The sequence below is a fragment of the Sinocyclocheilus anshuiensis genome, unplaced genomic scaffold (genome assembly GCF_001515605.1).
Source record: "Sinocyclocheilus anshuiensis isolate Anshui unplaced genomic scaffold, SAMN03320099.WGS_v1.1 scaffold615, whole genome shotgun sequence".
In the NCBI taxonomy this organism is placed as follows: Eukaryota; Metazoa; Chordata; class Actinopteri; order Cypriniformes; family Cyprinidae; genus Sinocyclocheilus; species Sinocyclocheilus anshuiensis.
The window spans coordinates 1810030-1825610 of record NW_015552647.1 but is presented as its reverse complement, the minus strand read 5'-3'; the positions used below and the strand labels follow the sequence as shown (position 1 = coordinate 1825610).

The 15581-nt window shown below is 36.3% G+C and overlaps 1 protein-coding gene across 2 annotated transcripts in view; it reads right to left on the bottom strand.

Moving 5' to 3' along the window:
- cntn4 (contactin 4) overlaps positions 1 to 15581 on the bottom strand; it is a 145173-nt gene that overhangs the window by 6180 nt on the left and 123412 nt on the right. Inside the window, exons 13-18 of one of the 2 annotated variants that reach the window (XM_016458592.1) lie at positions 8678 to 8853; positions 6396 to 6513; positions 5765 to 5923; positions 3818 to 3967; positions 2513 to 2583; positions 211 to 445 (exon numbers count right to left, since the gene is read on the bottom strand). In XM_016458592.1, coding sequence (XP_016314078.1) covers positions 211 to 445; positions 2513 to 2583; positions 3818 to 3967; positions 5765 to 5923; positions 6396 to 6513; positions 8678 to 8853 — 909 coding nt within the window. Of the gene's footprint in view, positions 1 to 210; positions 446 to 2512; positions 2584 to 3817; positions 3968 to 5764; positions 5924 to 6395; positions 6517 to 8677; positions 8854 to 15581 lie in introns of both variants that reach the window. The other variant, XM_016458590.1, reaches the window with a different exon arrangement.

Below are 15581 nucleotides of genomic sequence, written 5' to 3'. Positions count from 1 at the left end.
AGACCGTTTCATTCAACAAATGTCTTCAAAGTCCAACTCTTTTTGAAAAACAATGCAGACCATGATTAATGGGTTCTGGCACAACACACTTCAGTTAACTTGGCTCCTATTAACTGCCTGCTAAGCGTTCCACAGCAAAATGTCAAAAGGTACATTCGACTTTAATTTCTCTGTTGCACGCAACCAAACGCTACGGTTAATGTGACTGACCCTCCTCAGCAGAGTAGATGGTGACCACGGGTCCAAAAGGTCCTTCCCCCTTGTTATTGTACACCCCCACTTTGACTTGGAATGGAGAAAATGGTAAAATGGTCTCGTTTTTGAAGACGTATTTGCAGGCTTCAGGAGAGGGAACTGCCGCCTGCATCCACCCGGTGGCACCAAAGGGCCGGAAAGCAACGACGTAGCCAAACCCTGCTCCGTTCTGGAGCTCTTCAGGAACAGGCTGCAACCAACAAACAAAGCACATACATCTACAATACACGACATAACCTTTATTATGACTCCTATTCAAAATATTATCTATATATATATATATGCACATAACAGACAAAAACAACCACGTTTTGGACATGTACCATGGTAATGACATCTAAATGTCATGGTTTTTCTATCTGGGTAACCATGAAACTTGTTTGTAAGGTGTGTTTTCTATTAACTCAGGGGTTTACGCACAAACACTCCCATCTTTCATATAGACGACAGGATGTATGACTTCTCTGACACCTGTCAGGCATCAGATGGCGCATCCGCACTAATCTGTGCTGCGGCGCGGTCTGAGGCGATAGCTGTCATCCCAGCCTCTTCAGCAAGAGAGGGATTCCATCTCCCAGGAAATCATTTTGCCAGGTAATGATATCATGGTGGTTTTGTTTGAAGTATCGGTCTGCCACTGACCATGCAGTAATATGGTGCGGTAAAGCTGAGACCACCAGAAAATTGCATACATTAGTCCCAAACCATGGCATGTGACTCAAAGAAGGGGGAGAGATTACTTTTTCATGCTCGCACACTTGTGCGGGAGAGCTTAATGGCTAAATAAAAATGCACCTGTAATCAAGCGCTCACTCCAGTGTCTGCTGTGAAAATAACAATTTGCGATGGAGAGACCAAAACTAATGGGATGTGTTCCAAAACCCATGAGCTGCCTTATTGTATAGAACCTACACAGTCAGCTGCTTTCTAAGACTGCACTGTGGCTGAAATTAAACCTCATACGTGGCTGATTTGGAGCTGCAAAAACTCTAGAAACTCTACAAAAAGCATTTGACTGACAACTGATTTCAACAAGTTTGGTGCATGTTACTAAGCTAACAATGCAGAGACATTTAAAGCGTATTTTTTGTAACATTTATTGCCCATTTTATATTTTGTTTATGTGGTCTCAGCTATAGAAGCACAATATATTATACCACTATTGTCAGATTTCATTCTTGATTTGAATTTTGACATAACATTTTGACATTTTGGTCTTTCCCTATTTAAGTAAATAAGTGTTTTACTTGAATTTACTGTACATGAATAGAAATGCAGTCACTAATATTAAAAAATATATTTTAAAGAATAAATAAAATGTTATAGTAGTATTATTTAAAAATATTATATATATAATTTTCACATAAAAAATAAATAAATTACATTTGTATTCAATGTATAGGCTAAACGTATTTTATTTTTTCAATATTATTTCCATTCATGAAGTACAACATTTAAATATTTTCACATAAAATATTATTCCATTATAAAATAATATTTATCAAAATTGAAATCTATTTTGCTTTGTCTGTCAACTTGGATAGGATTTTTCTGAGCTTGTTGCATTGCACTATAGTATAGCTGTTTTCTTTGCAAAAAATACTTACGATGCTGTCATATACTTTGGAAAAAAGGTAACTTAAATCAACATTATGCAATAGCCTTTGCTTTAGACGAATGCCTATTCTTAAGTTAAAATACAACATACCACTAGGTTTTCTAGTAAAATACACCTGTACTTCCTGCGTTAGTGGAACATGGTGGCTTTGGAGTAAAAGAAGACATGAAATTCTCTAGTACAATAGATGGTGTTCTGTGGTATCTGTCATTTTTATTTCAAAGACAATACAACGAGAAACTCTCAAAGTGAAGTTTCAAGCTCCCTGTGACAAACTTCTAGTTCAATAGATAACACCAGCTGACTCTCAAACCTGAACAATAGAACATGTCTCATGAAAGGAGATACAGAGAGAGAGAACATAATCTTTGAAAAGTTCCTCGCAAAAATTGGAGGGTAACTCCATTTAATTATCTTCGCTGCTTCTCTTGTATGACAGCGGCAGTTATTGCTGCGCAGCTCTTACAGAAAATGAAGTATGTGTATCCGCTTTACTATGATTAATGAAAACCTCGTATAAAGGGAACAATAGTGTCTAGCCAGCTTGCAAAAGGAGACTGTATACAAAAGACACACTAAAGGAGAGAAACACACACACACACCGGCAGACGGGCGAGTGAAGTGCACTGGCCATCTTACCTCCCAAGTGATGACTAACTCTGATCGACTGCCACCTCCTCCGTTCACGTTGGCCGGGGTGACCTTGGGAACTGGAGAAAGGAAAAGATTTCCTCAGTCCGGCTCAGGTCTGACCATTTAAGACTTAAATTCTTACATATGATTTGAAAGTTCAACAAATAATATGGATATTATTTGAGTTCATTTATTTAATGTACAAGGACATGTTTATATTTTCAGATGCTGGTCACTATTTCTATCTGAACATTTAAATAGTATGATTTAGAAGTTCGAATGTGAACTGACAACTAAAATTGATATAATTAAAAAATATCTGAAGGTATAAGAACAAGTGTATATTTTTAGATGCTGGTCACCACTTCTTTTTCACCATTTTTAATCACTCTTTTTTCCTTTTGCTGTTCCTGACAGTTAAAATGATATTTTAAATACTGTTCAAAAGTTTGGGGTCTGTAACTATTTTTGCATAAATGAATGCTTTTATTTTTCTGGGATGTATTGAATTAATCAAAAGTGACTGTAAAACATTCATAATGTTACAAAAGATTTGTTTCAAATAAATGCTGCTCTTTTGAATGTTCTATTCATCAAAGAATCCTAAAAAAATGACCATGGTTTCCATAAAAATATTAAGCAACATCACTCTTTTTAATGTTAATAATATGAAGAAATGTATCTTAAGCAACAAATCATCATATTAAAATGATTTCTGAAGGATCATGTGACATTGAAGATCGGAGTAATGATGACTGCTGAAAATTCAGTAAATGTAATTAAAAAATCTATTAAAATAGAAAATAGTTATTAACATTGAAATCAACATGCAGCCTTGGTGAGCATAAGAAGCATCTTTCAAAAACATTACTGTATATTTATTTATATATTAACATTTATATTTTTACTCCTTTTTCACAATTTTTTTATCAGCTTTTTTGCCTTTTACAGTTCACTTAAATGGCCCTGCTGTGTGAGAAATTAATTTTTTAAAGTACAAATACTCCATTTAGCCTTTTAGTAATTTATATGAGGCTATAAAACTGCATGCATAACTACATTTTTACATTTTTGAAGAAATGTGAGTGGTGTTTGCCCATGCAAAATGAGCCGCCAGGATGTTTAAGCATTGCAGGATATTGCTGTGTGGTTGCTAAAGTGCTTTTTAGCTTTTTGCTATGCACTGCCTCCAAGTCTCTGTGATATTCTAGTTTGGGTCCCTCCTTCAACCTAAGTAACGGAAGATAGTGCATCACACCACAGGACGCTAATTGAAAGCCACATGCAGACTAATGTGACAGAAGCACTCACCTGTTTCTTTCGTCCTGGCTTTCTTCGAGGGTTTGCTGGGCTCTCCTGTGCCCACTGCATTGCTTGCCAACACTCTGAACTCATACTCCACCCAGGGGTTAAGCTCGATGACTGTAGCAGTCAGATGCGAGCCCACGACCACCTCCGGCACTGGAACAAAACAAAACACACACATATTGTGAGACAAGCCCCCTCGTGAGCTGGTGCGGGCCCCCCGCACGCTCACACAAACACCACGCACAGCGCGCATCTCTCCAGCTCGGTGAGATAATAGGCTCCGTAGGTAAGATACAAAAAAAACGGGCTCATCGACAGGTGCTGTGAAAGCAGAGATAACAATAACACCCTACAGTTCAAATTATAAAGTACAATCAAGAGCAAAGAGGTCAAGAGATAAAATGTGGCTTAATTTTTTCTATATTGTTGTGTTACACTGTATTATATCACTGTATATGGTGCACTGTAAAATATTGCATTTGCAATATCACATGCAAAATATTACAGTGTAGGGTTCATTAGCAAGACTAATATAATCAGTTAAAATAAAATATAACATTGATTCTATCTATCTATCTATCTATCTATCTATCTCTCTCTCTCTACATATATGTTCAAACGTTTCTGGTCAGTAAGATTTTTCTTAAAGAAATTAATTCTTTAATTCAGCAAAGATGCCTCAAATCGAAAGAGTTTTTTTTTTTTAATTCTAAAGAAATTTAAATTAATATTTTGTTTGAATTAGTGTTTTAAAATAATATTTTTAAATAGAACACTGTTATTTTAAATAGTAACAATATTTCACAATATTACTGTTTTTACTGTATTTCTGATCAAATAAATGTAGTCTTGGTGAACATAAAAGACCACATCTTTATTATTGTAAATGAATATTTTTACATTTTGTATTTTAAATTAATATTTTAAAATAGAAAACAGTTATTTTAAACAGTAATTATATTTCACGATATTACTGGTTTAACTGTATTCCTGATCAAATAAATGCAGCCTTGGTGAACATAGAAGACAACATACAGATATACACATACACATATATTATTTAAATTAATAATGAATATATACAAAGACTATAGAAATACAAAGACGGTTCACTCCTATACTTATGAATGGGAGAAACTGCAGCATGCAATATTGCGGAATAGTCCCGCCTTCTAAATGAAAGAGCCAATGACTGGTTGGTAAAGTCATTGCATCACTGCAGCAGCCGTTAGAAGCTCCGGTTCCCATAGAAACCTGAGGCTAGACCAGCCAAAGCACATGCGCAGTCAGAAGTGCGTTGTGACTGTGCATACGCATTGGCTGGTCTAGTCTGAAGAAACAACATTCATGATGGGGCAGTTCATTTCAGATTTTGTTGCTGATTTGAAATATGTAATTTAATTGTAAGTTCAGTGAGCTGTTTTTGAAATTTCAGGATTCCCCCATTCATTTAGATAGTGCTTGGCTTTGTATGAGCTGCCCGGAGGCATTGCAAATATGGCCACCGAGTGAACAGACTTTCCTTGAAAGGGACTTTGATATATATTAATTAGATAAAAAAATTTTCCTTGCATAAATTTATCGAAAGCTTTCAAAGGTTCGGCACATGAGTCATATGGCATTTTATGGTACTTTCATGATACCTTTAGTCATTTATTTAGCTTGATGGCCCATGTATACCCTTCACTTTTATGGTATGGAAAAGAGCAGCCTCAACATTTCGCTAAACATTTTTGGATTCTCTGCTTCAAGCTAAAGACAAAGCAAACTACATAAAACAGTCATTTCACAAATGCAGTTTAGCAAGGCATGAAAAGCAAAAACAAACAAACATACAAAAACACAAGATGAAAATCTCACTACATAATAGGAGAGGAAAAAGCAGGGGGGCGAAAATAGGAAACTATGCAGCAAATGTTTTGATCAGTGAAGGCTGGTTAGAAGCCCCACCTGTGCTAACAGCTTGCCAGCCGAGGGAGAAAGGGGTTCTAGCCTGGATGGTGTAGGCAGTAATTGGACTGTGATTATCAGGACCAGGCCTCCAGGAGAGAGTGGCAGTGGTATCTGTGATTTCTTCCACATGGATGCTGGTAGGGGGGCCGGGGGGACCTGAGACAGAAGACAGCCATGCAAACCAGAAACACACCCACCCACACACACACACACACACACACAACAACAAACACACACACACACACACACACACACACACACACACACACACACACACACGTTGTCACGCTTCTAGGCTGCATATAAACGGCCGCCTAAAGCACAGCAGTGCAGCTGGTTAACTCTGAGCTACATGTTTTCACTGGCTTAAAAGCCCTAATTAGATTATGTCTCATTTTTTATGGGTAATTTTTGCTAAAGCAGGAAAACCAGCACATCTTTCCTCCGTTTGGTAAATACTTACATTGCTTCAAGGGCTTGTTTAACAGTCTGTAACACTGTATCCAGTACGTTTTTATGATCGACGTGTAATATTCAATAGTCACAGTGTGCAAAAGATTATGTCTGTATATATAAAATGTGATATGTACAATGTGAATGGGCTGTATGGGTTTTAAAGCATTTTCACCTCTGACAATCAGGTCAGTCGCGATGGAGCTGCTGTCCACCTTGGTCTGCACAGCACACGTGTACTTCCCAGCATGCCTCAGCTGAATGTTCCGGATCATGATGTCACCTGCCGAGTGCTGCTAAAAGAGAAAGATCAAAGTCATGGTAAGGAATTACAGTTTGGGTATAGAGAAAGGATTTTTTCTTATTTAAATAAAGTTATTTCTCCTATGCTTATTTCTATGTCTAATTAGCTTGTCATTATTTGTTTTAAAATGTACTTACACCGCTGTTCACAAGTATTGATAAGAATTTTTTTTTTTTTTGACAGATGTCTTTAATCCTTAATAAGGCTACATTTATTTGATTAAATACAGCAAGTTTTAAATCAATGTTTTAATTTTAATGTTTAAAATGTAATTTATTCCTGTGATGGCAAAACTGAATTTTCAGCATCATTACTCCAGTTTTCAGTGTCACATGATCATTCAGAATCATTCCAATATGCTGATTTCGTGCTGATTTGTGACCCTGGACCACAAAAACAGTCGTAAGTCGCACGAGTATATTTGTAGAAATAGCCAACAATACATTGTATGGGTCAAAATTATCAATTTTTCTTTTATGCCAAAAATCATTAGGATATTAAGTAAAGATCATCTTCCATGAAGATATTTTGTAAATTTCTTACCGTAAATATATAAAAACTTATTTTTTGATTAGTAATATGCATTGCTAAGAACTTCATTTGGACAACTTTAAAGGCGATTTTCTCCATATTTTGTCCTATTATTGAATATTGTCCTATCCTAACAAACCATACACCAATGGAAAGCTTATTTATTCAGCTTCCAGATGATGTATAAATCTCAATTTAAAAAAAAGACCCTTTTGTGGACCAGGGTCAAATTTGTGGAAACTGTTATAATGTTTTTTATAATGATTCTTTGATGACTAGAGAGTTCAAATGAACAGCAATTATTTGAAATAGAAATATTTTGTAAAATTATAAATGTCTTCACTGTCAGTTTTGATCAGTTTAATGCATCCTTGCTAAATAAAAGTATTAATATCTTCCAAAAAAAGAAAGAAACATTTTTTGATTTTTCCCCCCAGCTTTCTGTATAGCTGTTCACAAAGGTTAATAATTGGTGGCATTAAGATTAATATAAAAAGTTTTAGTTTTTTTTCCTACCATGACTTACATGGACAAAAAAAGACATGTAAAACATGTAGGTCAAACAAAAACACTTTCTGTCAAGTTGTGTTTTTTTTTTTTTGGTCAGAATAAGCTAAAAATTGGACCAGACTATATGATGAATCAAAAATCTGGCTGATTTCTGGCACAGAGCGTTATCTGTTTTGGTATGTGTCTCTGTGAGTACTTTGAATGGCTTAAATGCCTTAAGCAAAGATCGGAAATGTGGAATGAGTAACTTTTTAGTTTTTCCTTTTTCAGGGTATATACTTTCCCCACATTCTTCACTCAAAGTGCTGCTATTAAGATGCACCGCTCATATTAAATCATAGTAATCATGTTAAATAATATAAGAGTGGCAGTTTTCGCTCTTAAAATAGAGCACTTTCATCTAGAACATTCTCCATCGCTTGTTTCTTTGGCGACGGGCCTCCTATGGATGACATGATGAACTAGATGATGAGAATCAGCCCCTCACCCCCCAAAACAGGAAAAAAAAATCATGAACATTTAATGAAAAGAAAAGAAACGCATGTGACTGTACAAGTGCTGTAATTCACATCACTGAGAGGGAAGCCTAATTATACTCTAGATTAATACAGAATGGGGTTGTCAGTGGCTGCACATATAATGGGAAAATCTCTTATCATAAATTCACAAACTCAAAACTGTGGAATTTAATGAAAGGATTAAATGTTTCCCCCCAAGAATTCAGTTGAAAGTACTCGATATGAATACCTTAAGTATAATATATGACCAATTACAGTTTCTATAAATTTGCATATGTGTATGTGAAGTGAATACTGTATGGCTCCCTGAACCAGGTACCAGCTAACAGACACTGTATTAGTTTGTAGTATTTTTGTAGTAAAAGAGAGTAAAATGACTAATTAAAAACAAACTATGGCTTTGTTTAGTAACTTAGATTTTTATGTTATTTTATTCTACACAAGGGTCATCACACTTTATGGGGATTGCCATGATGAGATCACATGACCAGCCAAAAACTATTCACTTTATCTTGGTAATCCCAGTATTACTTCTGGATGTGGTATAAATATCTAAACCACTGAGTAGGGTATTTGTAATCATTTTCTTCTTACTCCGCCAACTTTTTCAAAGTATCCTCCGTGGCTGCCGAAGTGGATGAGCTGCTCGTTGAAAAACCAGGTGAACTTGAGCTCCAGCGAGGGATCGTAAGACACCTGGCAGGGAAGAATGATGCTCTCACCGACAGTCACGTCCAGCGTGTTGGGAGCAGTTGTAATGATTGTTGGCTCTGAAAAACAAGGTTTCAAAAGGTACCGTTATCAACTTCTAAAGCCACTACCATTCACAAGTTTAGGGTCAGTAAGTTTTTCTTTTCTAGAAATTAATACTTTTATATAGCAAGGATGCATTTAATTGGTCAAGAAGTGACAGTAAAGACAATTACAATGCTACAAAAGAGTTCTATTTCAAATAGATGCGGTTCTTTTCAACTTTCTATTCATCAAAGAATATTAAGCAGCACAACTGTTTCAACACTGATAATAAAAAACAAATGTTGCATGAGGAGGACATCATTATATTAGCATGATTTCTGAAAGATCATGTGACACTGAAGACTGGAGTAATGATGCTGAAAACTCAGCATCATTACTCCAAAACTGATTTAAACTATTAATATTTGGTGAGTACAAGATACTTCTTTCAAAAACATCTTACCAAACCCAAACTTTTGAACTCTAGTGTATATTACATTATTTACTCATCTGCCATAATAATGTCTTTCAGTTATCCCAATTTGGGGGATTTTCAAAGAAAAAATAAACTTTAATTATGATTAATTCAATTAATCAACCAGCATATCGTGTAATTATTTGATAAAAAAATAACCTTTTTTTTTTTTAAGCTACAAATGAACATTGCTTAAAAGTAAGATAGTTCAGAGCTCCATGACAGACGGCGGTTAGCTTGCAGGCCAATATCTGAGGATGGACTGAGAGGTGAATATCCCATGAACAGTCTCTGAGCTCCACCATGTGTCACTGTCTGATCTCTGCTAAGCCCCTAAAGTCCCATCTGCTCTCCCAGAATGCACTACTCCGAAAAACAGATAACACACCAGCAGCCCCGGCACTTTTTTTCCAAGTCTCAGTTCACACAGAGACTGATGCCATTCCACTAGGGAACACGACAAGCACGCCTGCTCCTCCACTTTCAGAGTCGCAGCGGCCTTGTGCAGAACAGGTGCAAAAAATCCGCTGCAGTTCGCTTTAGTGCCTCTTGAGGGCGCTGTGTGTATTCTGCTGAAGTGTCCGTCGGACTAAATTAAGCACGGTGAACGATACCCCAGACGAGCGCAAATTTATGCAGAAAGCGCCCGGCACGAGCTCCAATCTATGTGTGAGGATTCGATTCTAGAATTACAGGTCTACAACACATGAAACAACCTTTCCCCATCTCGACTGATATCAAACTGGAAAGGCAAAGCTAACAGGTGCACTGCTATGGGTTTTGTGCGGAACACAATGAGGGGCCGTCGGATGAGGCTCGCTTCTTTTATTGTTTGGATGAGATCCCTCTCCGACTGTCTGTCAGATTCACACAATGGGATGACAATACGCCACTGCCTGGTATTCTACTGTCAACTCTTAGCCTGGCAATTTAATTCAGAATTCAACAGCACTCGCCTTGAAGCCCAGAAGAGTGCATGTTACTCGCTCTTCTCCTGCAGGAACGGCACTTGTTGGAGGATTCGTTGAATAATGTACCTTTTTTCCATTCCCGATACCTTCGCCACTTTCATCCTGTTCTCCTTATAATGTTCTCATGTTATTGTTTGCCGTCTCTTGTAGTAGACGGATGTCCCTCGGCTCCCTTTGTTCTTTTGCGTGGAAGTGGCTTGGGGTCTCCAAACAAGGCGGATTCCTCTACGGTCTATATTTACACAAGCATCGGCCTGAGCCGAACAGGTGAAAAATTACCATTGTAAGCCAACAAGAAGCTATTAATACTTCCTATTGTAGTCGTAATGGATGAAATGCACCTCAATGAGGGAAAGCGTAAATTTGCACTTCGGGCCAGAGTTGGGCGAAGCTGGTCTCCGCAGCCCTGAACGGTGGCAAGAAAATCTCTGAAGTCAAACCTGAGAATTCATTCAATGCAAAGCTGACATTGCTGTCTGACTCTCGAGGTTGTAGAACTGGAGAAAATGCCTCTTATTACCCTGCTCCATCATCATTTGTGACAGATTGCATAGATAACCTCGTTTAAAAGACCTGACGCCCTCAAGCTCTCGTTGGCGTAATCTGAGTGATATCCATCTTGCATAATACCTTGTTACTGTTACTGTCTGTCATTAAAGCTGTCGAGAGAGGATGAGACCCTATGCGTTAACAGGGCAACCTGTGGAAGCTTTCAGACCGAATTTTTCTTGAAGAGAAACATCAATGACCTCAAAAGTGTGTACACAGATTTGAATGAATGCAGCATCATCTATATTGCTAACACCGTGCTTCATAGTGATAGAAGGAAGATGACAGGAACAGAAAAACACTACTATAGAATGACAGAGCATGGTTAAATGGTCTGTGGAAGTATCCTAGAGCTAGACTACGTGGTATTCGTCTGTCTCTAATATTTCTACTTGAATATTGCAGTCTCATACGGGTCAAGTGCTCTGGGAGGCTTGCAATGATCTGGCACAAAAGCAATTGAGCAAAGCCAATGTGTAGATCTGTGCAACAGGCGCCTGCTGAGGCTAGAGTCAAGAAATCAAACTCAAACAAGGTCAAACTATTAGCAAAAAAACACCTGTGACCTTGTCATTGATTTTAAGTATGATTTTTTTTTTTAGTAAGTAATGTTTACAAGAAGCTCTACAAATGAATGACATATAGCCTACTATATTACATAAAACAATAAAGCCATAGTGCATATGTGACCCTGGACCACAAAACCAGTCATGCGTTGCACGAGTATATTTGTAGCAATAGCCAACAATACATTGTATGGGACAAAATTATCAATTTTTCTTTTATGCCAAAAATCAGGATATTAAGTAAAGATAATGTTCCATGAAGATATTTTGGAAATGTCCTACTGTAAATATATCAAAACTTAATTTTTGATTAGTAATATGCATTGCTAAGGACTTCATTTGGACAAATTTAAAGGAGATTTTCTCAATATTTAGATTTTTTGCACCCTCAGATTCCAGATATTCAAATAGTTGTATCTCGGCCAAATATTGTCCTATCATACCAAACCATACACCAATGGAAAGTTTATTATTTCAGATGATGTGTAAATCTCAATTTCAAAAAGTTGACCCTTATGACTGGTTTTGTGGTCCAGGGTCACATATATTATATAATATTAATAATAATGATAAATTAACAATATTATCATTTATACTGTATAACAACAACAACAGCATAACATAGAAAAGGCAATATATAAAATATTTTTCAGTATGAAAAGTGTGGTTAAGATACTGTCAAATTCTGTAAAATTCAGAATTAGGAATAAAATATGCAATATATAATAGTTATATTGAACTTCCATAACAAACTTGGAGCAGAAAGTATGTTAAACTTGCTCTTCGTCTGCAATAAAAAAGCCACCACAGAAGCTGAACTAAAAACAACTAAAAAAAAAAGATATTGTCATGCAGAACTGATGTCGAGTAAAACTAGATAAAACAACTAAAAGTGAATGATTTGTGTGTGTTTTATGGTAAATTTTAAGCTGCCATCATTTTGTTCCACAGGTGGTTTAATAAAACTCAAAAGGCACAAAATACGACAAAACTACATCACTGAAGATAACAATTGACTGCCTATGGTAAATTAATTTACTTTTAAATTGGACAGGAACCCAATTTGTGTTTTAACAGTACAATATAGATAAGCATTTTTATTTTGTCCATTTTCCATTTCAGTATTTAGAGACTCAGTGGAGAGAACAATGGGGAGAAAAGGAGGGAACAGGATCAGGAAATGTCACGAGCTTCGTCCACATGATTACCACAGCACCTACAAAAAATATAAGAGTACTTGACATGATTCTTAAGATTCTTGACCAACAAATAAAATCTATACCATACTAAAATCTGTTATATATCTGTCTCCATTCTCCATGTGTTTTTCCTCTCTTCATGCACACTCCAAAGGCAGTTTAGAAATGACAAGGGCTCCTTATCTTCACTCCAATACCTCTGCAAAATCGCACCAAAAGAAAGCTGACAAAAGACCTGACCATTGCAACCTCTTCCAATTGAGTTTCCACCCTCCGCGATAACCTTGTGGATCTTGCAATCCCCTTTTTTGAAGCTCGTACTCAGACAACACGTGTCGAAAACATCACAAAGTAATAATTGAAATAGAGCCTCTTGGATATGTGCACAATCTGAGAAAGATTTAGTTGTTTTTCAAAAGAGCCTTGGGTGAAATTCCACCAAATCACAATCATAAAAGCCTTTAATGAACATGACTTCAGACAAAATAAACAATTACTTATCAAATGTGCAACAACACAGCAAAACAGTACTAGCTGATAATAAAACTTTACTGAACACCACTGAAAGTAAAATGAATATTAAAAACTTAATATAATATAATACAGTATAATAATATGACAATTATAAAAGCCTGAATTTATTCAACTTAATTGTCAAATATGCAACAATACAACAAAAAGTGAAAGTAAAATAAATATTCAAAAATTGTAATGATTAATTATTTTAAATAATATAATAGAACATGACAATTATAAAAGCCTTAACTAAAAATTATTTTAGTCAAAATTAATTAAATTGTCAAATATGCAACAATACAGTAAAAATGAAAAGTAAAATAAAGTTGTAATTATTAATTATTTTTAATACTATAATATAATATAATACAATATAATAAACATTAAAATAAATGATATAAAGAATAAGTTGTAATAGTAGTGGTGATAAAAGTAAAAAAAGCCTCTAAAATATTAAAGTGGTATAAATGTGTACTGCAAATAAAAAAAAATATACTATTTTAATATGAAGTTTAATATAAACTTTATAATGTTTATAAAACATTCATTATTATTTATTTTAAAATATAACAATAAAAAATATATCATACCACTATACTACAACTGTTTTATCAAAATGTGTTAAAAATGGTTAAACATCTTATTTATTTTTTGATTATGTTTCAGTGCATGCACTGCAGCTTTAAATGACAAGGTGCTGATGGGATAATTGTGAACGTCCCATGCAACAGCGAGGGAACTCATTACGAGAATGATCTCTCACCAGCTCTGATATCATTGTCCAACATCCAAACACATGATTTGATCCTCAGTTAATCTCTGTCCAGCAAAACCAATTTCTAATTAAGACTAATTCATCTGGGTAATATCCTCTCAGCGTTCTGATGATTGGGACATCACCAGGTCTGACACAATGCTTGGTTTCCAACCGCTGTTTGCTGGGAGGGTTTACGTGCAACTTATCCAGTGGGAATCTAATGTGACAGGTATTTTTCAGCCCTCATATCACCGCAGTCAATTTAAATAAACCACTGTCATCTCCCATAAGGGCTACGGCAGACGCTGATGTACACGGGCAAACCAGGTTTCCACTCCTAAATGAAATTGCAGATGTAAATGTCCCTGTCTTAGTCTCAGAGCCTTATTGATAGTGGCAGTTAGGTGCTAGATCATATAGGGGAACATTTGTACGTCAGCAAGGATGCATCGACGCACAATCCAGATCAAACGCTCAGGGTGGGTGTCAAATAGACGCCGGTGACGCTTTCTTCCAAAAATAAATCTGAAGATAATCATGCATGTCATCCAGATAGAAAAAAGATGCATCTTTCTCCACAGGCTGATTGATAACCAATTTAATGGGCCACTCCCCGTCCTCAGACGCATTACAAAGTGTCTGGATAAATGCCATCAATAATGACAGAGCGGACATGTTTCAGGACTGCGTTAATGAAGAGAAATAATGGAATAAAAGGTGCGAGATGATGCGACGCACAAACAACACGCACGGGGCAGACGGTGACTCAAAGTAATGAGGCGGGCTGAGAGCCAATCACCATCCTGTTAGGCTCTTTTTTGACTCGGGTTTGAGTTGAAAGAGCAGTTATTGCTTGAGTGTGAAATCCAAGTCCCACAAATGAGAAATAAAACATCCTTTCAAGAGATAATTCTGTTTTTAGAGATGGATAATAATAATTGTGAGCCAGCTTTTCAACCTTCACGATGGGAAATGATCTGTGGAGTTTCATTCTTAAATTAAATATCTCCAGATTAAAGAATTTCACTCTTGATTAATTAAATATGTCAGTGTTAGAAAGTGAAAAACCGCGTGACTGTACAACACTCGCTTGCGCTGGTGAGAAAAAAAAGAGGGTCTTTCGATGAAAGCATGGAGCGGAGACTCAACATAAAAGACTTATAAGATACTCATCCATCTCTCTCTCTGTTTAAGCTAGTCTGACCGCAACCGTATATCATCTATAATGCAAGTAATTCATTTTTAAATTATTAACCAGTCTTTGGGAACACAGACGAATTAAGATTTTACAAGTAACTGGCAGAGAAAACAAATGATTTGTTTGCATTAACAAATATCTGATTTATGATTGACTAAATAGGCATTTTGGTACCAGGGAGCGTTATACTACTGACAGTTTAACTAATTAAAAATTAGCAACAGGGGTGAAATCACTATCATACATACCCACCACCCTCCTGAGATGTGTGAAAATATAAAGGATTTACAGCACAAAAACTATTTTGAGCTTACTATAAACTATAACTGGATTTGTGATTATGTTAATGGATTTCATATACTGTATAACATGCAAGTTCCCTTTCAGTCGGTCACTCTCGACGTCACGTCGGATGACCGACGAAATTGGGATCTCGCTTAGAGAGACCAATCTACTTCGAGTGTAAACTAAACGAGCCAATGCACATTGGCATGCGATTATTGCATCCAGCTGCCGCTGATCACAGCGTGAG